The 25,231-nt window shown below is 43.2% G+C and overlaps 1 protein-coding gene across 1 annotated transcript in view; it reads right to left on the reverse strand.

Moving 5' to 3' along the window:
• Positions 1-1,865: 1,865 nt before the first annotated feature.
• Positions 1,866-25,231, reverse strand: part of PTH2R (parathyroid hormone 2 receptor) — a 94,553-nt gene continuing 71,187 nt past the window's right edge. The window contains exons 9-13 of the mRNA XM_090041225.1: positions 21,403-21,469; positions 13,009-13,103; positions 6,643-6,781; positions 3,741-3,782; positions 1,866-2,995 (exon numbers count right to left, since the gene is read on the reverse strand). Of these exons, the coding sequence (XP_089897351.1) occupies positions 2,606-2,995; positions 3,741-3,782; positions 6,643-6,781; positions 13,009-13,103; positions 21,403-21,469 (733 nt within the window). The 3' untranslated portion in view covers positions 1,866-2,605. The remainder of the gene's footprint in view (positions 2,996-3,740; positions 3,783-6,642; positions 6,782-13,008; positions 13,104-21,402; positions 21,470-25,231) is intronic.

A 25,231-nucleotide genomic window follows, 5' to 3' on the forward strand; every position in this document is an offset into this window, starting at 1 on the left:
AGAGAAGAGCCATGTGCATCAGCAGAGATCAGGAAAACAGACCTTACGATGACAGGCTGAGAGCCGTGGGGCTCTTTAGCCTGGAAAAGTGAAGACTCAGGGGTGATCTGGTGGCCACCTATACATTTATCAAGGGTGACCACCAGTATCTGGGGGAATGTTTGTTCAGAGTGCCCCAAAGGATGACTAGGTCAAATGGTTATTAACTACTGCAAGACTGTTTCAGGCTGGACATAAGGAAGATTTTCTTTACTGTCCGAGCCCCCAAGGTCTGGAACAGTCTGCCATCGGAGGTAGTTCAAGCACCTACATTGAACACCTTCAAGAGCAAATTGGATGCTTATCTTGCTGGGATCCTATGACCCCAGCTGACTTTCTGCCTTTGGGCGGGGGGCTGGACTCGATGATCTTCCAAGGTCCTTTCCAGCCCTAATGTCTATGAATCTCCCTTCCCTTCCCCTCTCCCTGCTGCAGGCCTGGGAGGATGGGGCTCCATGTGATGCTGTCAAGCCCCAGAGCGGGGGCAGGGGGAGGCTCTGTTCCATGCTGGGGGGGGAACCTTTTCTTCTCCCTGCAGAAAGGCAGCGGGAGCATGGAGCTCAGCTAGGCAGGGTGTGGGGTGTAGGGACCCTCACACACTCCCACCATGGCATACAGCCCCCACCGCCTGGCAGCAGGTGGGGAGGTCAAGCATGGCTCTGACCAGCACTGCACAGGGGGAGAAGAGCCTGCCTTATCCCTGTGGGTCTGCTCCCTGAGCCAGAGCCTGAAGCTCCAGCCCTTGCAATAGGGGAAGCCCCATACTGGAGCCAGCTGCTTCCCCCAGTCCCTGCTGTGCAGGCACTCTGCTGGGAGTGGAGGGAGCCTTACCCCCTGCTTCCTCAGTTTGCAAGTGGATAGATATTTGGCACTTGCCTGCAGTAACTCAAGTCAGAAGCCTGGGGGCAGCACAGCAGCCCTCCCTTCCACAGGGAAGCTAAGGGGGGTGGGCATTGCCAGGCCCCACCAGCTCCCTGACAGCTGGGAGCCACCCCCGCACATAGGGCTGCCTGCCCCAGCCCCAGCCCCAGAGGGGAACTGTTCCCTCTCTTCCCTCTCCCGCACCACTGTAGGGCCAGGACAGTGGCCCTGTTCAGTGCTGGGGGGTTCTTCTCCACCCTCCTCCCCACCCTGTGGTGGGATTGGGGGAGGGGGACTTTGTGAGGCTGCCTGGCCCCCTAAGGGGGACTCTTCCCCCTGCTTCTCCCCCATCTCTGTTCTGTGTGAGGGGGCACTATGAGATGATGCCAAGCCCCAGAGGGAGACTTCCCCCACTGTCAGCAGGTTAGACTAACCTGCAAAGTCTGAATCAATTCATGCTCAGACTTTTTGAATGGCTGTCCCTAGCTGATGCATTTCTGGAAAGTGATTTTGCTATAAGACCAAAGGTGGTTGAAGTAGCACAAGTCTGTATTAACCATATCCTAGCCTCTGCTTATGTATAATGAAATGCATTGGGAACAAACCTATCTGCTGCTTAACACTGAGGTTTTCCAGAGGACAGCATGTAAGAGGACCTATTTTTTTGCCACAGTGCAAAAACTAGGAAATCAAAGAAAGAAAGCACTAATTACATTTTTACTGAACAGTGTGATGTTTGGGGTTGGGGTTTTTTTTTGTGAACAATTTCTTTGAAGCTTGAGGTTATCAAATTATTTTGTGTTCATTTAGGATTGTCACATCTTGCCCAATTTGCAGCAAAATTGAATATACCAAACAGGGGAGGGGGCTTTTTTGAGAATTTAAACCACACAGTATAAAACCACACAGGGGTTTTGGTTTTAACAAACTAAAACAATAATATAGATGGTTAAATACAGTGGCATCTCAGTTAATAAAAACCAATCACATTATTCAGATTTGAGATCAAGTTCATAAAAAGCTTGGAGGGCTGCCCCGGATTCACAATCAGGATCTTCTAGAATCTAAAGAATTCCTTTAGGTGCCTCTGATCTCTGTCCCTTTTCTCCTTAGGATGTAAAAAAGTATAGTCACATGTTTAGGCCTTCAGAAGAGCATCTGCAGAAAACATCCAAGGACTCATCTCAACTGAGTTTAAGTGCAGGTACTGCAAGTCTATAAAAAGTGACTGCATGACATAATAATTCAGTTTTATTGTATATAAAACCACTTGATAATCATTTGCTTCTTTGTGCCTTTAAAATTTGTGGTATAGAAGCCATTTTGCTTCTTCACTAACATGTTGATCCTTCACCTTGATCCAGTTGACCTTGTTGACTGAGCTTTAGCTTGGATCAGGATATTCACTGAGGCCAGCTGAAGGCAACAGATGGATACATTTAGCAACCCAGTTCATAAGAGGATATCGCATTAGCTGTGTCCATGCAGTGGCGTAACTAGGGTGGGGAGACCAGGGCAGTTGCCCCAGGCGCTGACTTTGGGGAGTGAGAAGGGCAGAAATACTTGGCTGCCACTGCAGCTGCACAACTGCACTAGTGGCCCAATGGCAGCCAGAAGTTGCTGCTCCCCACCATGTGTTGCAGCTGCCCTGTGCTTCTAGCTGCATTGTTACTTCTCTGTGTTTTTTATGGATGTCCATGACTGTTCATAGTGCCTCCTCTAGTTCTCCTCTGTTCTCCTCAGGATCTGTGTTAGTATCCCGTGGCCTCAGGGACTCTTTTAGTGATATATCATCCACCTGTTTCTCTTCATTGGCCTCCTCATGCACCCAGTGGTGTACACAGTCCTGTTCAGAGTTGCTCCTAACATACCCAGGCAAATTTATGTGCATGTCATTCTGCCTGTTGGCAGCTCTGTTGACTTTGCTTGAAAACATGACTGTGCGGGAGTTGGCCACCATTTGAGACTGGCTGCTGGTGCTATGGGTCATGTTTGTGAGAACAGAGCCATATCTGTAATTGCCACATGGAGTTGTTCTTTTCCAGTCAATAGCCAGGTTCCATCTGGTCCACATCTTCTTGATCTCAGTCTGAACCTAACAGGAAAAAATAAAATAAAATCTACAACAGAGCCAATACAGAGAATGAGAATGGTATAAATTCACGAGCAGAATCCTTTAGGTGTATGCTCTTTTGAGCACTATCACAAAATCACATGACATGAAGCATTATGTACATTTTTTTTCCTGAATTTTCCCCTTAAATAAATGCTGTCAGGTTAAGGATCATAGCCTTAATTTTTTTTATTTTTTTTTAACCCACAGCCCATGCAAATACCTTCATGTATGGGTCATACTCTAATTCCCTTGCTCTTGTAGAGTTCTTTTCTTCGCAAATGGCCACGCTGCGGCCAGTGGGGGCAATATTTTCAGGAACTGTTATGAATCTGAGAATCTCGCCCTCTGCCGCTATGGCCACCTTGACTAAGAAAACTTGTAAACACATTTCACCCAGGATGTCATTTTTTACTTTGTTTTTACAGTGAATGTTACTTTCTATATCTAATGAGTTTCTTACAACATTGCAAAGTTTTGGCTACAAATGACACAGGACACATGTCAAACAAAAACAGAAATTGCTTTAATTGAATTTGTTTTATACTTCATTTCTGAACATCTCAGGACACAAACTGCCTGATAAGTTCTTTTAAGAGTTGCTCAGTAGCTACATTCAGCCTGTAGGCAGACAAATTAATTTCCTGCCATGCTTATAGTGTTCTGTGCAAAAGCTCCTTTCTGCCACTCAGTTTGTTCAGGAGTTTATTCTTATCCTTGGACTTACCTCTCCATTGCAGTAGCAATATATAATAGAAACGAAGAAACCCTGCAGAATAAGAAAGGAAAATAGATTATTAAGGGATAATTGCCAGGTGTACAAGCATGTCAAAAGTAACTATTTTCTGTTAAAATTTAAGTCATAGATATTATAGACATTAGGGCTGGAAGGGACCTTGGAAGATCGAGTCCAGCCCCCTGCCCCAGGACCAGGAAGTCAGCAGGGGTCATAGGATCCCAGCAAGAAAAACCTCCAAATTTCTCTTGAAGGTGTTCAAAGAAGGTGCTTGAACCACTTCTGGCAGCAGTCTATTCCAGACCTTAGGGTCTCGAATTGTAAAGAAGTTCTTCCTTATGTCCAGCCTGAAATGGTCCTGAAGGAGTTTGGCGCTCTAGTGAACTGATGTTCCCCCAGATCTTGGTGAGCACCTGTGATAAACTTATAGGCGGCCACCAGATCACCTCTGAGCCTGTGCTTTTCCATGCTGAAGAGTCTCATAGCTCTTAGCCTCTCATCATAAGGTCTGTTTTCCTGACCTCTGATCATGTGCATGGCTCTCCTCTGGACTCTCTTAAGCTTCTCCACATCCTTTTTGAATTCTGGAGCCCAAAACTGGACACCAGTACTCCAGCTGCAGCCTCACAAAGCCCGAGTACAACAGGAGGATGACGTTCTGGGATTTGCTTGAGAAGTATCTATGGATGCAAGCCAGCATTTTGGCCACTATACTAGCCACAGCATCACATTGAAGGCTCATGTTCATCTTGTGGTCAATCATGACCCCCAAGTCCCTTTCGTCCGTACAGCTAGCCAGTGTAGCACTGCCGAGCCTATAAGGATGCTGCAGGTTTTTCTTCCCAAGATGGAGAACCTTGCATTTTTTGGTGTTAAACACCAGCAGGTTCTTGTCCACCCATTTCCTGAGCCTGTCCAGGTTAGCCTGGATCACCCTCCTATCCTCAGGTGTGGGCGCTTTGCCCCAGAATTTGGTGTTGTCAGTGGACTTGACCAGTCCACTTCTGATACCAACGCCCACATCATTAATGAAGGTGCTGAATAGGATTGGCCCAAGGACAGAGCCTTGAGGGACCCCACTGGTCACAGGGCACCATGATGATTGACTTCCAGCAGCTAGTGGGTTCAACCTCTGGGGCTGACCACGGAGCCAATTCCCCAGGCAATAGATTGTGGTGAAGCCGAGGCCACAGTTGGCCAGTTTTTCCAAGAGGTGGGATATCAGATTGATTGTGGGATACCAGATTGAAGGCTTTTTTGAAGTCAGGATATATGACATAAATCTCTTCTCCCTTGTCCAGGTGATGGGTCATAAAAGGAAATAAGATTGGTCAAGCAAGACCTACCTGCAACAAACCCGGGCTGGCTATCCCTCAGGATGTTGCCATTGGCCAGCCCATTAAGAATGGCTTGTTTGATAAACTTTTCTAAGACCTTCCCTAGAACAGAGGTCAGGCTGATGGGCCTGTAGTTTGCCGGATCCACTTTCCTCTGTTTCTCGAAGATAGGCACCACATTGGCCTTCTTCCAGTCTTTGGGCACTTCACCAGAGTGCCAGGAGTTCTCGAAGATCCGTGCCAGTAGCTGAGCTATGATGCTTGCCAGCTCCTTGAGTACCCTGGGGTACTGTCAGGGCTGGATGACTTGAAGGTGGCCAGCCTCTCAAGGTGTTCCTTCACAAGGTCAGCACTGATTGAGGGTATGGAAGTCAGCATTAATGGAGGGTAAGGAAGTCAAAGTATTCTAAGCTCACTCCAATTTCTCTGTTACTTTAGCAAGCCTATGTGGAATTAAAACTGTTATTTACCATAATCCCTGGAAGGGAAAAAGGTGAGAAGCTGGAAGGTGGCAACTCTGGTACAGCTGGTTTAAAAAATGGAAATGCCTTCCAAAAAAAAAAAAAAGTCCCATTGTTTAAACGATCTGAACTGAGGCTAAAAAAATTCTAAAATAACCATTTTAAGGAATTGCCAGAAAAAGAGAAATTGTTTGAGAGAAACAGAGACAAAATTGCAACATTCTGTTTGGCAGGCTGCTGGGGAGGCCTTTGCCAATTTCAGAAGGTGAAATTGACACCCATGTTTCAGGCATGCAGTTTAAGGCTGAACAGTCCAGCTCTCAGACTCTATGCTATACTCTACTGCTATAAAGTTTCACAGGGAGGATGAAAGTCAAGAAGCAGGGAGGAGGAGAGCCTGAGCACTGGCAGGCAGACTGACATTTCCCAGAGTCTTCCTGGTGGGCTTCCAGGGAGCGACCATTTTGCTTTTCCAACAGGGAAAATGAAAATTTGCTGAAAATTGAAATGAAATGAAAATTTTGATTTTGAAAAATAAGTATTTCTGTTAGGAGATCATTCTAATGGAAAATTCCTAACCAGCTCCATTCTCCAAGTCTTTTTCACTTCAGAGGCTATCGTCTATTTCACCTTTTTTTGCGTCCACATCAACCAGTGGTTATTTGAACCCAGCTGTAATAGAAATTTCACTTACAGATAGATTAAATGAAATCTACATTTCTGTGCTATGCAACCAAAATGCCAGACCTTTACTTCTGAAATATAACTTCCAAAACCAGTGCACAAATATTTTATCAAAAGAATGTACATACCAAATGTAGTAGTCACAAATCCTTTCTGAGGCAAATTGCATGCTAAATAATAGTGTTATTTCCACTACAGTTAAAAGAACAATTACAGTCACCTGCTGCTGCCAGGTTCAGGAAATCAATAACTTACCCTCTCAGGACTCTGTAAAAAGGTGATCTGCTGTTGGCATCAGAATTCTAGTCTCTCACAGCATCAAACACTGAATTACTGGCAGAGCCAGAAAGAAGGGATCAGAGATGAACATACATACAGAGGGATAATGCTTTATATTGCTACCTTTCGCACCTGGAAAGAGTTGAAGAAGAGCTCACAGTGCATTCGGATCTCCCAGCCCAGCCCAGTGAATGTGTGGGGGAGGCACACAAAGACAATATAATGGACGCCGAAGACCAGGATCAGAACCAAGGTGGATTTTGCTAACTTCCTGTAATCACAAGAAGCCCGTTTATTGTATAAATTGGAGTGGGTTGCACCTAGGAGATCAAATACTCATTAAGTGTCTTATATAGGGTTACCATACATCCAGGTTATCCTGGACACATCCTCTGTTTGGGTCCTCCTATCTGTCTGGGTGGTTGCTTTTGTTGATATTAAAAAAAAAAAAAAAAAAAAAAAAGAAGTCTGGGATTGTGTTCTGCTCAGCACTGAAGCTTTTCCCAGCTTGCCTTAGCAAGGAGCTGCTTGGGGCTGGGAGAAGTTGGGGGTGGGAGGCAGCTTCATACAAGTACGTCTGTGGGGGAGGCAGGATTTGCTGGGTCAGAGCTTAGCACTGTCTGGGTGTGTCATAGTTTGGGAGGGGGGAGTTGCCTGCTGGTGCTGGGGGAAGCTGTCTGGGCACTGGTGCTGCAGAAGGGCAGGAGAAGCAGGGGAGGCACCTGCTCTTCCAGCAGGGTAAAGGGGTGGAGAGGCTCTTTGGGAGCATCAGGGAGCTTGGTGAGCAGCCTAGCAGCACCAGGGCTGGTGACTGTGCTAGCAGGGGTGGGACAGCTGGGAGACACTGCAGAGATGGAGGAGTAGGGGGCTGCAAGTCAGGAGTCAAGGGTACCAGCAGGGGTCTGTGGGTCAGAAGTGAGGGGCACCGGCAGGGCTGGGGGAGCTGTGGCTTGGGAGTGAGGGGCTCTGGGGGGGCAGGAACTGTGGGTCAGAGCATGGGGCACAGGCAGTGCCAGGGGGCCACGGTTCAGAAGTGAGGGGTATAAGCAGGGACTGTGGGTTGCAGGTTGGGAGTGAGGGGCACTAGTATGGTCTGAAGGCAGGATACTATGAGTCAGGGGCAGTATCAGGGCCAGGGGGGCTGTGGCTTAGGAGTGATGGGCAGGGCACGGGCATATCACCGCATCCGCACCCCCCAGTCATTACCCACCCCGCTCCCCAATAAGTGTTCTTTTTTTTTTTTTTTGAAACTGGAAATATGGTAACCCTACTCTTATATAAATGGGTTGAGTTTTTTTGTTTAACTTCACACCACAAATTGATTTTTCTTTTACAATTTTTACTAACCATTTTCTAACACCAGGGTATGGCAGGGTAATAACATTTCCTCAATCTAGTGTGAAATGTCAAATCCCCTTTCATTCTTTCTCCAAACATATTGATCAAGGGTTATTTGTACACCAGTTAGAAATCCTTCAGTAATTATTTACTACCTGAGTTTGTGCTACAAATGTAACAATGGATACAAGTATATTTCTTCTGAATTAGGCCTATGCAAGTTTTTAAATGTTAATCTGAAAAAAACATAATCTCTCTTTTTTTTCCGGAAAGGTCTACAATTTCATAAGCCTCAGAAGCACTTAGTTAAAAGGAACTACAGACACATTAGACTTTGCATTGCTAAGTGGTGAGGACAGTATAGGTGAGCTTGTAGAAAATAACTTTGAATTGATGGATCATGAGTTGATACAGTATAGATTAAATGGACGTATGAAGAAAAAATGGTCTATAAGGTTTCAAAGCAAGCCAAAAAACAAACAAGGTACTTGTAGAGAAGGGTCCAGATCCAATAACAAAAATTATTTTAGGAGTAAGAAGAGAGCTTTCAAGGAATACATAAAGGCTAGATCAGAAGCTGGTTTAAACCTGTAACAGAACATAAATTCAGTGCACATAAACCAATTTCAAAATGGCTGAAACTGGTTTAAGGTAAACCTGGCTGAATGTAGAATCAGGCTTAACTGATTTGAGTCAAACTGGTTAACACAACTTGGCCCAGACCCCTTCCTTTTTTAAAGTTAAATCAGAGCCCCCCAGCACCACAGATGCTTTGCAGCCTTGGGCTGGGCTGTCTGCTCCAGAGAACAGGGCTGACCCCACCCCTCTGTTCCCTAGCCAGAGCTCCAAGGGAGACTGCAGGCACAATAGAGTCTGCCTGGCTTCCCTCGCTGCTGAAGTAGAGACCCCTCTTCCCTCCCTCCCATCTCCCACAGCATGGACCCCAGCCCCAGGGACCCTAGGCATGTGGTATGCTACCTAATGCTGAGAGGTGTCCCTGTGTGTGCGTGTCTCTAATTTCACTGACAGAACAGTGTTCGTTTAGGGATTTTTGGAGGTAAATAACAGTTCAGCTGGTAATGTCCCTCCATTCCTTCCTTGGAAAAATCTGTTTAAGAAGAGCTTGAACAAATGAGAGAGGTTTTTGTTTTGTTGATAGGCTGGTAAACACTGCATTATCACCTCCCTGCTGGTTTGAATTAATGTTCGGTAGTTACTGCACATTTAATTTAGTACTTCATTAAAAGTACTAAGTGAATATACACTAACTACATTTACTGTGCAGTAGTGCCAGCGAACAGTTTTTTTGTGACTGTTACTGCACAATAGTCTAATAACACTGTTCAGTAGCTTATCAGCATGGTTTTTGGAGATAATATGAAGAAACAGGGAGAGGGAGATTGAAAAGCTTAGTGTCATCAACAGATGCATCCACTGCACACCACTCCCCTCCCTTGCCTCAGAGTGTTAGCCTGGGGCAGGGGTCTGGCAACACTCCTGTACCTTTAGCAGTGAGCGGGGGGTGGGGTGGGAAGCCTGGGACAATGCAGGCAGGGTGGGGATTTACACCCCTCCCTAATCAAGGGGTTCTGCTGGGGCCTGGCCACACCCACCCTCAGCCGGCATTGTGGAAGGGAAGGGAGGGCTGCTCTAGCACCTTCCAGCTTTTAGCCTGAGCCACTGCAAGCATGTGCCTGCATTTCTTCAGTCAAGAGGGAATGTCTTCGTGGTTGTAAACTGGTTCAACCTAGGCAAACTAACCTGCAAAAATTGAATCAATTAAGGCTCAGGGTTTTTTAATATCTGTCCGTAGCCAAAGGGACTGACCAGCAAAGAAAGCTGTTTGTTAGAGTATGTCTACAATGCAATACAGAGATGGGATTGAAGCTTCTGTGGATGTATTTGAACTACCTTTAAACTATGTTAACTGCAGAGTATGTACCTATGCACCTAGGATCTGGCAGGAAAACATGCCTTGAGACCTTTCACACCATATAGTGGAATTTATGCTTGCTTCTGTCACCCAAGCGAACTACTTTAAAGCTATCTCAGGGATGTCTACATCAACTGTAATCACCAGGGATCCTGGTTTTCTCTGATTTAAAAAAAAAATCCCCAATTTTTGGATTAAGAGTAACCCCAAATCCACATTTTTTCCATGATCTAAATGAAACACCACTAATATGTAGATATATGGATAAATAGTGGTGTTTCATTTTAATCACAAAAAATGTGGATTTTGGGTTTCTTTTGTAATCTGAAAATTGGAGATGTTTTTATCACAGAAAACCAGGATCCTTGGTAATCTGGACTGTACTGTAAACATGCCATAGAGGTCATGGTGTAGAAATGAAATGGAAATTGCCAAAAGTCAAACAGAATTAGATTTTACAAAGGATATTAAATTAGAACAATGGTTTTTTAACCATGTACATAAAAAGATGGCAAGAAAAGAAATGAGGCTGCAGTACAGTGAGGGTGAGGCCAAGGTGATATGGTATGAGGACAAGATGATATCTAGATATGACTTGCAAACAAAATGAATATTCTGCCTCAGTTTTGAATAAGCAAAATGATGTTCAATATGGGCCAAAGTCAGGATGGATAATGGAAACGAGAGTATAGAAATGGAAATGACCACAACTGAGTTAGAAAAAATATTGTAGAGTACTCAGGGTAGATGGCAAAGTAATCTGTATCCTAGAAAGCTGAAAGAACTGTCACATGAAGTCTGATATTAGGAGGTTTTATTTGATCTGTCAAATCATGGTGCCATGACTGCTATTCATAAATACATCAGGGTATAAACACTAGGAAAGAAAAAAATAATTTAGCTGAGAAGGACAATGATTACACAAGAATAAATGGGTACTAAATGGCCACAAATAAACATACGGTAGAAATTAACAGGAATTTTCTAAAAGGAAAAGAATTGAAGTTCTTGGGTGCAAGAGACAAAGCTAATTTAAAATGAAGCAGAAGTTTATGAAAAGGATTGTGATGTGGTTGCCTGTGATGGCAGGAGACTGAACATGATTACTCAGGAAATCCTTTCCAGCGCTACACCCTTATTTCCAAGAAAATAATGCAAATTAAGGGCTCTACTATACCCTGCAACTGGATATAGTTCCTGGCTGTATTTTTGTCACTTTAAATCACTTTGATCCAAAGAGCCAAAAAACTATGAAGCACTGCATCTCCAAGGAAGGGGATACTTCCAGAACAACCAGATCTCTCACAGGGGAAATATGCCTACTACTACATTTTTCCTGTGCATACATGCAGATTAAAGACATGGCCATACTTACATTGGCGTCACTACACAAGATGCTTACTGTGTGGTAGCCCAATGACACTGCACAGTAGCATGCCAGTTTAAAACTGTGCTAATAAGCAACTGCACAGTGTTATTTGACTACTGCACAGTAACTATCACAAAAAAACCTACGCCAGCACTACTGTGCAGTAAATGTAGTTACTGTGCATTCGGTTTATACTTCATTAAGGAAGTAGTAAACTAAATGCGCAGTAACTATGGTGCATTAATGAACATGTAGACACGCCCACTACGTAGCTTACAATGGTTTTGTTTACCATTATAAAGCATTTGAGGTTCTGGATATGCAACTAACCTGTGGTATCCTACTGTTTTGTCCACAGTGGGTAGCTTTTAAAATACCTCACCATTAAGAGACACGAAAGTGAGTAATAACATATTTGCTTTGAACTCCAAGGACAAGCTGCAGATGCACAGTACCATGTACCCTGGTATAATTTACACTTTGGGGCAATTTTGCTGATTTTTCCTGGTGTTGTCTGCATTGGTTGCACACTGGCTGTACATTGGGTTTCTACCTTCTTTTGAACATCAGTATAAAGGGCAATTTTACTTCCATAATATTATGGGTCCATGCCATAACTGGAAAATAAAGCTAGAGTAGAATGTGGCCAACTACTTTTTAAGAAAAGAATTCATCACACAAGTGCATCAAAACCTGAAATGGCTGTCAGGTGTTTCCAGATAGAGTCCAAGGTATTGGCTTTAATTGTAGAATCCTAATTGGTTTGGGACCTCCCTCTCTTTGTGTGGACAGACAAGGCTCTTTAGTTAATATGATATCTTTTATTACACCAACTAAAATAGTTGGAAAAATTCTTGTTTGCTAGCATTCAGATACAAACACCCTTGTTCAGACTGAGAAAATGTGAGGCTAAAAGCAAATGACTAAATTGCAAAGGTCTGCTGGCAGAGCACCTTCCAGGAAGGAAGCTAAGCATGCAATACCTTCCTTATTTCTCATTCACCAACCCCAGATTTGTTAACCTGCAACATCTACTTTTTTTCTTAGGTATTTGGAAAAGGATTAGATCTAAGTGTTGATTTGGATGCTGAGGAAGTGGCAGTGGGTGTAATTATTAATTATAAAAGGGGGGAGATGGGCATGTTGAGAGTGTGAGAATTCCCTGTAAGAATTCTATGAGTCTTAAAACTTCCACTGACCTGGGCAGTACTTGCTATGTAGATAGAGATTAATGAAGAAAGGAATGGCTATTTTTAGAAATGCTTCCATACTCTGAAAGTGTGATGATGAAACTAAAACAATGTTAGCTTTTCAACCCAGATATTTTAGACATATGTAGTTAAACAATCTGTCAGCCCCCATGTTTTGTGGGAGTTGTACAACAAGGATTTTTGCAGGTGCTATCTCTTATTGAACCAACTGCAACTCTGGGAGAATTTTAGGCTAAAAACAGAGTTCCCTGGGACAAAGCCTGTCATTTCAGGATCCTACAGACTATATAACCTATTGTTCCACCCTAAGCACCTGCAAAGTACCAAGATAATATTGTGTCCTCCCCTCAATGAACCTAGTTCAAGTTAATTACCATTCAACCTGCATGTGTAAATGACTGTCTCCTGCCTGTTTTGATGCTAGTCAAAGCCAGGGACAGTCGGTCAGGGATTCCATCCCCCAAAGTCTGTTTTTAGCCTTAGACAAGTGTTCAGCTACAAGGCACCCTTCCTTAGGTCTATACGTCATTCAAGGAACTGATTCACTCTTTAAACAGACTTCTGAGTGATTCATACTTTACTGAAGCAACTTTTCTAACCAGCCATATCAGGAACATTCTGTTGAATAATACTATTCAATAATTTACCTGTATTGTTTTCTTGTGTCATACCCAACAGCATTTGTTTCCCAAATTTTGGTAGCGAGAACCCTCACGGTATTCAGGAACAAAATGAAGTTCAGCTGTAAAATATTGAGGTATTGCAAGAATAAAAATACACATTCAGTAATCTTACAGTTATCTGTGCAAACTTGAGACGTTTGAAAATATCTTTTAATCGATAACATAGAAGCAACAATTAAAATCATGAAATTGCACAGGAAACTTACTGAAAAGTTAAAATTATATATTTCTCATCCCTGATATAAGATAATTGCTTGGAAAATTACTGAGTTTGAATATTTGGGCTTCCATGAATAAGTAGTCCTAGCTCTAGTGACATTTGAAATATCACATCATTCTGATTACTACCAAAGGGTCAGATTCTCAGCTGGTGGAGATCAGCATAATCAATATAGTCATTAAGGCCATCCATGTAGTTATCCATATAGTAATTAAGGCCATCCATGTGAAACTGAAGCATTTCAAGTCTGGCATGATATATGGAGGCAAATTCTCAAATTCCAGTCAGTCTGGGCCTTCACATCTAACTCCAGCTATTCTCAGTGTAGGAGCAGCTGAAGATACATCAGGATCCACATAGAAGCTGAGGAAAAGATGGTCTGATATCCTCAGTCTGGGCAGGACAGTTGAAAATGGTATATACAAAGGTAGCAATATCATCTTAGACAAAATTAGGCAAATCCTCAGTTCCCAAAGGTGTGCAGCATATGGCACTGCTCTGGGACTTGGAGCACCTTGGAACTGGTCCCATTCCCTAAACATTGGATATAGCTTCAGACCAGTTCAGTTTTTCCATCGATTATATGAAGCCCTGTTATCACAGTTAACTGGTGGTTAGATGTATGTGTAAAAAATTGTCCTGTAAGTAAGGTTGCCTGGCTTGGTGTGCCAGCCACTTTGGGAGAGAGGGACTGCCTGAAAAGCAGCCTGCAGGTTTGGCAGGGGCTCATTAGCATATCACCTGATTGGAAGGTGCTGGGTTTGAGGCACTTAAGCCCAGGGCTTGAGCTGGCCAGGCAGTCTAGCCCTGGAAGCCTCAAGGAGAGGACCTCATGGCAGCAGGGCTCTTGAGGTAACCGCTGGGATGGGGTGAGCAGCACTGAGCCCAGGAACAGGCCAGGCCTGGGAACAGGAGCAGGTGAGCCCATAACCTGGAGGGGGTGGCAGAGAGCAGAGGGCTAGAGACCTGAAGTCCAGCTAGTAAAGAGAGTGTAGGACCTGAGAGAGGTGAGGCAGACCTGGGGATAGAGGCAATGGCCTGAGAAGGCTGTTGGTGAACAATTGGTGGTCATGGAGGGGACTGAAAGGGGAGGTATGGATCCCAATTGGTTTAGCAAGAAAAAGCGACAGGGCCCAGAAGAACAGAGGTCCTGGGGCCCAGAGAAAGAGAGCTGGAGCCCATTGAGGGGTGGAGCATGGGGCCAGACCAGGTCTTGGAAGAGATAGGCCTGGGGCCCACAGAGAGGGAGAGCTTGAGCCCAGGATGAACTAGGTATGAACTAGGTCTGGTGTTTGGAGGGGGACTGACCAAGAGGGGCCAGTGCCTAGGCGGGAAACTAGACAGCGTCAAGGGAAGCTCCAGTGCCTGGGGTCTATCAGCACACAGACAATTGTGTTAGCAGATCACCTGCAAGGCATGGGAGTGCATACTGGGGAGGATGGAACCCACAGAACTAGCCCTTAAGGCAATGACCACAAGCAGCTGTGGTCCTAAGAGCAACACCAGGCTTGGGAAGCCCTGAGGCAGCTTCCTCTTCATTAAAAATTGATAACATCAAGGTGTGGCAAGCAAGTAAAAAGGAGAGGGCCCTAAGGAGAGCCAATCTGGCAAAGGCTGAAGGCCACCAGGGCCACCTGTGGAAGAGGCACTTGCTACAATCTCTTGTTGTTTATGATGGAAGGATTTGCACCCACCCACCGCATGTGCAACTTTAGCAAGTTTTCTTTGATGTAGATGAGAAACCCTGATTTACACTTGCATAGGTGTGTAAAATGCTTTAGGATGCATGTTTCCAAACACATCACTGCATAAAATAATCTTGCCCTCTTTACAGAGTGGATTTGATATCACTGTGAACACGAAAGCAATCAAAGACTGATAGTATCAGTTTAAAAAGATCTAGTACTCTGAGGGATCATACACTACACTGCCAAGGGGATAAACCTGAGAATTTAATAGTTATAGTCTATCATTATCTGGAATTCCACGACAGATTGTTAATAGAAACACTTGAAACTAAGAGCTTGATTTCCCTCATGGCAAACTCCCACTCATATGAATCAAACTGGATTTGTAAGGAGCATTTCCAATTCCAGCTACATGGTAACCTGCCTCTCTCCAAAGTGCAATCAGTCAGATGGCAATCTTTCTCCACAGACTTCAATCAACTTTGGATTAGGTCATCATTGCTACTATGACATCTACAGTCAGCAGAGTAACAGCTCCAGAAATAAATAACTGGAATATGGAGGTATATCCTTCTTGGTTAAAGACGTTTGAAATCATTGTACATGCAGGTTTAGTAATGTCTAAACTCAGGACATCTTTTCATGCAGGGCCCAAGCCTGATTCTCTTTGCCCCTTCATCAATTGCAATGGTGTAATTTTTTTATTTAAAGGAACAAGTCAAGAATAAAAGTGGTGTAAGATTATCAGATCAAGAATTAGTCAGCATCACATATAATTTAATTGAACCCATAGAACTGGGGCTTAGGCATGAGTTGAGCCTGGCCGTTTCTGGGATGATATTATTACTGTTATATTTACCTTATTCAATAGTATAAAAAATGTATTGGCCATTCCAAAAATGCTTCAGAGCAGTGTATAGCACTAGAGTCTCTATTATCAAATATTTCTTGGCACTTCTTGCTTACAGCAGTTCTAGAACAAATTTAGAACAGGATATAGTGATTACAACTTCAGAGCCTCTTCAAATATCAAAGGCAGTGATTTTTTTTGTTTTTTTGTTTTTTTAAAGTCAAACAGAATTTTGGACTTGAAGCAGGAAATATCAATGGAAGTCTTCTGCCTGTAGTATACAAAAAATCAGACTAGGTGATCACAGAAGTCTCTTCTGGCATAAAAAAACTATGACTGTATATATAGTTGATGTGAATGTTGGCTCATTTACACTGGTTTTACACTGAGGTGCATCACTGGGCTGGATTCCCACTGATATTTAAGAGGCCTTTTTATACCACTCTAACAGTGTAAAGTGAAATTAACACTCAGTTGAAGGCCTCTTTACATTGTGAAATAGGTATAAAAAGGTCTAAGTGTGACTAAGAATGCATTCTGCTAAATTTAAAGGATTTACTCATGTTTTATAGCCATGAACTGTAGATGATAACCACCCAAAATAACTTCAGTATAAGAAGAAAGCAGAAAAGGACAACAAAGAGAAGGGTGTGAGGTGTGTACACACAGCAAGATTATTATGGAGTAATTAACTCTGGATTGTACTCCATAGTAAATGTAACTCTGTAGTAAGGAGCAGATGTGCAAACAGCTCTCCCAAACCAGTTACCTGCACAGCCCGCACTCAGATACTCAAAATTGTTCCCCTGGGCAGCTCCACAAGTGTCACTTTTGCCATCTCGCAGAGAGGATTGTGAACAAGCTAATGCAACTTTAGATCACACTAACTCTCTGCTGGATTTTTTACAGAGATTGGGGTGTGTTTAGGGCAGGGGCAGGCAAAATCCAGCCCATGGGCCAGATCCAGCCCCCCAGGCACTTTTGTCTGGCCTGTGGCACCCCGTAATGAATTGTACCCTGCCCAGCCTTTTCACCTGTGAGGGTAGGAGCAAGGTGCTTGCATCCACCCTCAGCATACATTATTATGCCTCACGCCCACCCTTGTGGGTGGAAGGACCCAGCCCTGCTAGCACTGGCTGAGGCTACTGCTGTAGGCTTCCCCAGCATCCTGCTCCCTTGGGGCAGCAAGTAGGGAAGCAGGAGGCTGGGGAGCTGCAGCTGGGTGGAAGCGCACAGCATGTGGCTGGGACTGGCAGCAGTGCAGAGCCTGTGCCTAGAGGGTGGGGGCAGTGCAGAGTTTAGGTGGGCAGGGTATGAGTATGAGGGAGGGTGGGGGGTGTGGGGACCCTTCCCACACTCCCCACATCGTGCTCAGCCCTGGTAGGCACTGGGGGCAGCAGCAGGAGGGGCGTTTAGGCATGGGAGAAAAGCCCCAGGCACTGTAGCTGGCTGGGGTGGGGAAGGCAGCCAGCTCCAATGCCTGGGACTTCCCTCCTATGCCACACAAGTGTGGGAGCGTCCACAGTAGGGACGGTACAGTGTGGGCTGTGCTCCTTATTGTGATATGCAGCACTGGCCAGAGCCAGACACCAGTGCCCCCACCTGTTGCTGCACTGTGGGTGGAGTGTGTGGGAGGGGTCCACACACACACACACACACACACACACACACACACACACACACAGTGTTGCCTGCGTTGACTGCAGGAGAGCCACATGCCCACACCCCACAAACTGCCCGCACACACAGCCACACCTCCTCACAAATTCCTACCATGCTCACACCCCACCTCATCACACACACACACATACACAGACATGCCAACCACAACCTCCTACACAATATAAAAGACTCAATTTATTTTTGAGTTATTATGTAATCACTGCTATATAAAGTACACAAACACAAATCATGACAAAAATATTTTTTGTAATCAAATTAATATACGTTATAGCGGGTGTTTGACTTTTAGTGTATCATTTTGTTTTTTTCTGGTTCTGAGATGGCAACCCTGCCCCCCCGGAGTGTTTCCAGGGGGCCAGGGGAGAGACTTCCGGTGGCAAAGGCCAGCTGTTAGGGGTGGGACTTCTGGTCTCAAGATGGCAACCGGGGGCAGGGAAACCATCAAGGGGTGGGGCTACGCACGCGGCCCTCAGCGGCTCGCCAATCCTCGTTATGTCACCCTCCACCTGAAATAATTGCCTGCCCCTGGTTTAGGGATAAGGCTCATTTTCTCAAACCTACCTTCACACTACTTACGCCAACTGAATCTGTCATTCTCCCACCATCAGCTTCCCAACTCTATATTATAAAGTCAATTCCATGAAGTCAGAGACAAGGGCATGATGGAAATACTTGAATAAAGTAAGCTACTTGCACACAATGAGGAGAGCAGGAAGCAATGTATGTCCCTGCTTCTGGCCAGGAGAATCATCACAATGCAAATAATGTACTGAATGACAACACCTAGCTAAATGCAGTATTGAAATATAGGATATAATATATCCTTATATACCTACATAAATCCTCTGAGTGCATCTATTTCTTGCCCCCTAAGTCCTTTCTACTAGTCTTGGATCTCAGACATGATCGCTTTGTTTTGACCAACAACCTCTTGAGGCTAAGTTGGAACAACCAAATTCATTCACACTCAGGAAGCCAATTGAATTGGAATCCAGATCTTCTATGTTAACCTGTCCTAACACCTAACTTACTACCACCTAACTTGACTCCTGTCAGGTACAGATATTTTGTATTATGGCCAATTTCCAAAGTGTTTTAAGATAAAAAACAGTTTTGATCAAGCACAGAAGTAGCTAACAACTAGGAACTGTATTTTATCCACAGATATGGAGTTAAATGGATTTCAACGGAAAATCTAAAATCACAGATGATTAAAAAAATAAGGCTTCAGTTATCTAGACAATTTTGATAATTTATTACAATTGGGTTCTTCAGAGAGAGGAGAGGCTCTGACTAGAACTGCTGTGCAGCTATTAATACTTCATTTTTATATGTAGAAGGGAGCTGTAATAAATGTGTCTCAAGATGGAGGAAGATATACAGATGATAAAAGAGGAAAAAGCTCTGCTTAAGGATTTCTTTCTAGATTTGTTTGCTTCTGTTGTAGCAAACAAAATTAACTTTATGGACATGTATGTTCCAGTTACAGATGTATCTTTGAAAAGCACGATGAATGAATTCAAAGCACGCTGGATTGATGCACAAAGAAAATTCAGTATTCAACTACTCTTTAAAAATATTTCACTTTAATGTAGTTTTATGGCATCATATCAGGGCTTAGCACAACACATAGCTGAGAGCAGCACAGGCATGAATGCTGAAGTTGCATTGGTATAAATCAGTGGTACCCTACCTTTTCATCCTGCAGCGTGGATGGGTAGTGCCAAGTCTGTCCATGAGCCAGATTCAGCTGGTGGGCCCAATACAGCATGGGGTCGGCATTTCAGGGGCTTGATCCAGCATGCAGGGCAGGTGGGGATCCTTGCCCTGATCTGGCTGCACTGGGGGGCTGTACAGGTCCAGTCCAGCTGCACGGGTGGGACTGGCCTGTGTGGGGCTTGGTAATTTGGCAGTAGGAGAACCACTCCTCCACTGCCAAATTTTCCTACCTGTGCAGAGCCCCAACAACTGGAAACCGTGGCTCTGCAGGCTAGATTTGTCCCATAAGCCTGGGGTTGAGCACCCCGATATAAATTGAAAGGAACTGCTGGCCAACTGTACTCTGTTTAGACTCCTTGACTCTGTTGCTCAGTCCCACCCCATACTCTGAAATATCCCATACTAGTCAGTGTTACTTGTTGGGAAAAAAACATAATAAAAACACAAAAACATTAAATATTTTTGTTTGGTTTTGTTTAAAAATAAAATAATTAATTATTTGCAGAAGAGGTGTGAAGTCCCATATGTTAGGAAGCTGTATTATTATTGTTATTGTTATTATTCCTTGTGTTGACCACAAAAAGGATTGCATGGTACTGTCCATAGCTTAGACTATTGCGGATATATTCAGTAACATTTTACAGCTGTAAGTATTGACTTGTTGCTATTCCCTTTCATGAGTAAAAGAGCATTAGGACAGGGTCCTTTGAATGTCAGATTCCCATTTCATTTTTCCCATCTGAACTCTTAACAGATTTCTTACAACTTGAACATTTGAAGAGTTAAAATGGAAGATGAAAACATGAAGGCTGGAACTAAAACTGCAATGAGGATCTTTTATTACAGTATGTTAGGAAATATCAGTAACTTTTTCTATTCATTAATATGTTCTTCCCTTCTTTGTTTTTCTGTCAAACTCTTTACTTTATACAATGTTTTGCTATTTATGTCTGTAAGATGATATTATGTCATTTATTAACTGAAGGACTGCTTTGATTTGCTGCCAAACTTTAAAAAATTGAAAGAAAATTTTTACTTTGAGTAGACCTGACATAAAAAGTTTTCAGTTTTCTTGCTGGAACAAAAGGCATTGTTTTGAGTCAAATTAAATGTTTCATTTTCTGGGCTTTTTTTACATTTAAACATAGTTACCAATGGGGTTAGGAGGCAACTGAGCAGTAGCTTTGAAAATGTCACTGGTGCCAAAATGATGTAGTAAGGCACCTGAAGAGGTAAAAAAATACACTTCTGAGTTGCAGGTCTGGGCTCTGGACCCAAGTGCCTAAGTCACCTTTGAAATGTGGACTCTGGCTGCTACTAGTTAGGCGGTTTTGAATATGTTGTCTTTAGACTACAATTGGAAAAGACCATTTCCATCAGCAATGACAAACAGCAAAGTGCTTTCACTTAAACTTGACCTTATCCCCCCCTAGAGTTTAAAACCAGTGTGATTAATCTTATTCTTAAATTGCTTTTAATTTTCACTGTCCTTTGCACTTCCTGATTCTGCTTGGGACAGAATAACAGAGATGATAAAGTATGTAATAAAAGGCTATTTCTTTGGCATTCTTGGCCAGGTCAGAGAATAACAGAAACAGAAAGCCTATTCTTGGGCAATTTCCAGGCAGTTTTGTAGACTCAAAAGATCTGAATAATTATGAAAATTATTTGAAATATGGAATGTTTATCTGAGCTCAGCCAAACCTCTTGCTCTGTTCATTCATTCCTATTGATAATTCTACTTTGATCAACCTCATTTCTTGATGCTGTCTTCCTGGCAAATCCTCTGGGTTAGTTCATAATGAGCAGAGCTCCACATCCACTGTACTGCTCATTAGACTAATTAATGTGCAGTAAAGTATCGCTATCCACACATGCACCACTATTAGTGCTCAGTAGATTTAATTTACTCCAGTGTATGATAGGCCTGTCAGACACAGGTACTGTCCTATGCTGCAGTAAATTACTGCACTTAAATACACATGTAGACAGTGATGTTGGGATTAGTTTACTCTGGCTCAAATTGAGCTAGAGTATATTTAATTCTATTAATTGCATGTGTAGATGCACCCAATATGAACCACCTACTTCCATTCTCCATTGAGAACCCATGACCTCTTCAGCAAAGCTAGAGAGTTTTAAAATGAAACAACAGACCAATAAACCATTTACTTATACATTGTATGTATGAAACCTACCCCAATAGCTGCTAAAATTGGTGCTTGGTAAATCCATTTGATATCTCCAGCACTGAGCTCCCAGCATCTGTGATATCAAGAGAAACCTGGAGTTAAAAAAAAAGCCAGCAAGAACAAATACTCAGTGTTGTTTGTCATTGGTCAGAAAGGATCATGCTTATTTGGGGGTTTATGGAAAAGATTGTATCTCCCAATCAGGATTAGCCAAAAGATTGATAGTGAAATCTTTCATTATTAAGATACAAATAAAAATTCTGATAGTCTATGGAAAGAGAAACAAAAAAGCTTTTTATTGGCACAAACTACTTGGCAGTTTCAGTAGTGCTTTCAAGAGCAAAAGACAGCATGTCTACACATGTATTCGTGGACTTTAGTTAACATACATTAAATCTAGTACCTCCATTGTGAGGTACTAGGAGAATGTTCATTTGCCTGTCTTAATGCACATTAACTAAAGAATCTGGGGAGTTTATAAATATGCTCTGGAAGACTTGGGGGGGGGGACTTTAATTAGCTCCTGAAGCATCACATGTATTATTGTCCCAATGCTGAAAAATGGTGGCATGGGCACTTGAACTATAGCTCATCAAATGAGCTTTAGTTTAAGTGCCCTGCTGCTATTTTTCAGCACAAGGATGCTGATACACAACACTGGAGTCTGCTGGAGCACGATAATTGCCACGCTCCAGCAGACTCGATTAATTGAGTCTGCTCCGATGCACTATAATTACAGTGCATTGGAGCAGCTTCCCCACATGTGTATAGGTGCCCACAGTTTTTAAGTGATGCTAATTTTAATGTACATTAACTAAAAAGCACAGGCCCTTGTGCACACGTGAGGAGCCTGCTCTGACATGCTGGAAAGCCAATGCACTGGAGCAGACCCAATTAATCGAGTCTGCTGGAGCAGGTAAATTGACACACTCTGGTAGCCTCATGCATCCCACGTATCAGTGTTGCAGTATGTCTCTGTGCTGAGAGAATGGTGTCAGCACACTTTGAACTAAAACTTGTTCAATGTGCTTTAGTTTAAAGTGTGCCATCATTTTCTCAGCACAGAGATGCACTGTGCTGCTGTTACACATATTCCTGATGCAGGGTCAGGCATTTTTAATTAGTGCAGCTTGCTAATTAAAAGTACCTAACATGTCAGAAGCACATGTAAAATGCCTTTTTTAGTGATGCTTTAATGCACATTAAAATAGGCTCTTGCATGTTAAAACGCATATGTAGACATGCCCACTGTGACTCAACTTTCCTCTCAATAGAAGTTGATCCCTCTGGGTCACCAAGGAGAAAATGAAGTACAGATACCATTAGTTGGATGCTTAATTGATATGCATAATTTAGTAAATTGTGCATATCAATTGCAAAATGTGTGTCTGTTAATTTACAGTACGGGAGACAGTGAAATGCAAAGCCCCATTTACATGAGGTATCATTTTGTACATACCTTGATCTGGCATGTGGCTATTTTATGGGCTAACTTCCTGCTGAACAGAAGTGGCTCACCTTATGCTACTGTGAGGTCTGTACTGTTTAAACATCAGAATCATTTCCTGTCTTACTCTATAAGAGATTCTTAGTCATTAAGTCTTGTCAACAACTCTGTTCTCTAAGGGCTTGTTTTCTTCCTGTCAATGCTGTATTCTCATACCCATACAGAGAGATATGAAAGAAAACCAGCTGATTATTATGCTGGACATTGTATTTCACTAGCTGCATGAAAGACATTGCTTTTATATGAATCTATGTTGCATCTAAAAGGGTGTGACACTAATAAAGCATACTCAGACACTTAGTTTTGGGAAAACTTTGGGAGTTTTTTTTAGCTGGAAAAGTTGACTTGCCCATTGATAAAGGTTAGTACAATTGAAAACAGGCTTTGAATTCTACCATTTCATCAGTTACGCTGTCCCTGATAATCTCTAAATGGTTTGACATATCTTAAGGATAATTTGTTTCTCTGAACTTTAGAAGATGATACTGGAGCAAATTCTTAGCTGGTGTAAATCAGTGTAGGCGTACTGACATAAATGGAGCAATGCTGATTTACAGTAGCTAAGGTCCATCCATGCTTTAGTGAGCAGTTTACAAAAGAGATCTTGAATCAAAGCATGCAGTTTTGACTTTAAACCCCTCCAGGAATTCTGTAGATGTTTTGGAGGTCTTTTAGGTCTCCCTCCTAAATGTGTATGTTTTGTGCAGTGTGTGTAGACTATATTATATTCTTTAAAAGCTCTTCCTATTTAAAAGGAATGTACTTCTCTTGGTACCAGCCTGATAGCCCTAGGGAGGAAAGTCATCTACTGAAGAGTATGATTATCTGCCTTGTACCATTGGAAGCTGTTTTGTTTTGATGAATGATTTCTGGAAAGCTAATTGGTGGTACCCATCCGATTTCAAGTCAATAGGTGTCTGCTGCACAAAAACCATCAAGACAGCTAGTATTCCTACTGGTAGTTTCAGCAGAGAAGGCAAGAACTCAGGGTGCAGATAGAAGTGACAATTTTTGCACAATCTGGCCACAGAAAAATGGTCTATAACCATGACCAAACATGAGTGCACTGCTACAGATGGTTTAAAATGGCCAGTTGGGTGAAAATCTGAACCCTCATTGCAATGAGGGGTCAGATGAAGATGTTTCAAAACAGAGCCTCTTCTGTAACTTTTGTCTGCTCTACCAGTCTCAAGCTGTTTTCAGAATGGGGGAAGGGGAGCGGAGGGAGTTCAGTCTGGGGGTTTCTCAGCACCTCCTGGAGGGTGGGGTGGGTGTATTGGAATCTCCCAACCTTAGGGGGGAATCCAATACACCCACCCTCCAGCACCAGCCTGGGGGCTCTCAAGGGGCATGGGGCTGGTCCCAACGTGCACAGGGCCAGGAGAACTCTGCTGGCCGCAGGGGCAGTTGCCGGTGAGCCACCTGCTTGGTGGGGGGGGGGGGGCATGGGGCTCACCAGCAGCTCACCTGTTTAGCCCAGTGTGGGCTGCTCTGGAAACTGGGTATGGACAGGGAACCCAGCCCCCACCTGCCCCAGAGCAGCTCTGCATACCTCCCAAGTGAATCCACACATAGCGTTAATGGTTTTTAACACCTGCACATGTAGATGCTGGCCTATTCCCACTCACTGCAAAGTAAATTTAAGCCAGTGTAAATCCATGTGTAGACACTCTCACGGTACAGTAACTATTGCACTGATAATCTAGTACCTCTACTTACAGGTACTAGCTAACGGTGCAGTAGTTGAATTTACTGTGCAGTGAATATCCTGCACATGTAGACAGTGATGCTTTACTGAGTAGATTAGTCTACTGTGCATTAAAGCATCTCATGTAGATGCATCTAGCTGGTAACAACACGATAAAACCTCTCTGAGAACTGACTTTCGAGCAGTGAAGTGCTTGGTTTAGCTGAACCTTGCAGGCCACAGCATTATTGTTTTTAAAAATGAAAATGTTTCACTGCCACCAATCACTTGTTCACATGTGCTCTTAGCACTGATCTTGCCAATAAAGATATGCATTCTTCCTTTGCCATTGCAAAGTAACAATACACAGAACGTAAGCTAAGCTTCTAAAATAACATTCCCCATTGCTCATCCCTCATTGCTTATCTAGCTGGACTCCCCTTAATATTAACATGTGATTATATATCATCTTATAGTAATGGATAATTGTTATGATTGAGGGAATCTGCCTATGGGCATCTTGTGAATTCCTGCTGTGACCTTTCTGTATCCTTAGATGCATAAGCTTCCTAGGCCTGATGGCTGTCTTTTACAGTGTTCTTATTATGCACTCCTTGTGCTAACGGATAGAGAAATTGCAT

Source organism: Crocodylus siamensis, chromosome 4 (genome assembly GCF_052110815.1).
Source record: "Crocodylus siamensis isolate JL-2025a chromosome 4, ASM5211081v1, whole genome shotgun sequence".
Classification (NCBI taxonomy): domain Eukaryota; kingdom Metazoa; phylum Chordata; order Crocodylia; family Crocodylidae; genus Crocodylus; species Crocodylus siamensis.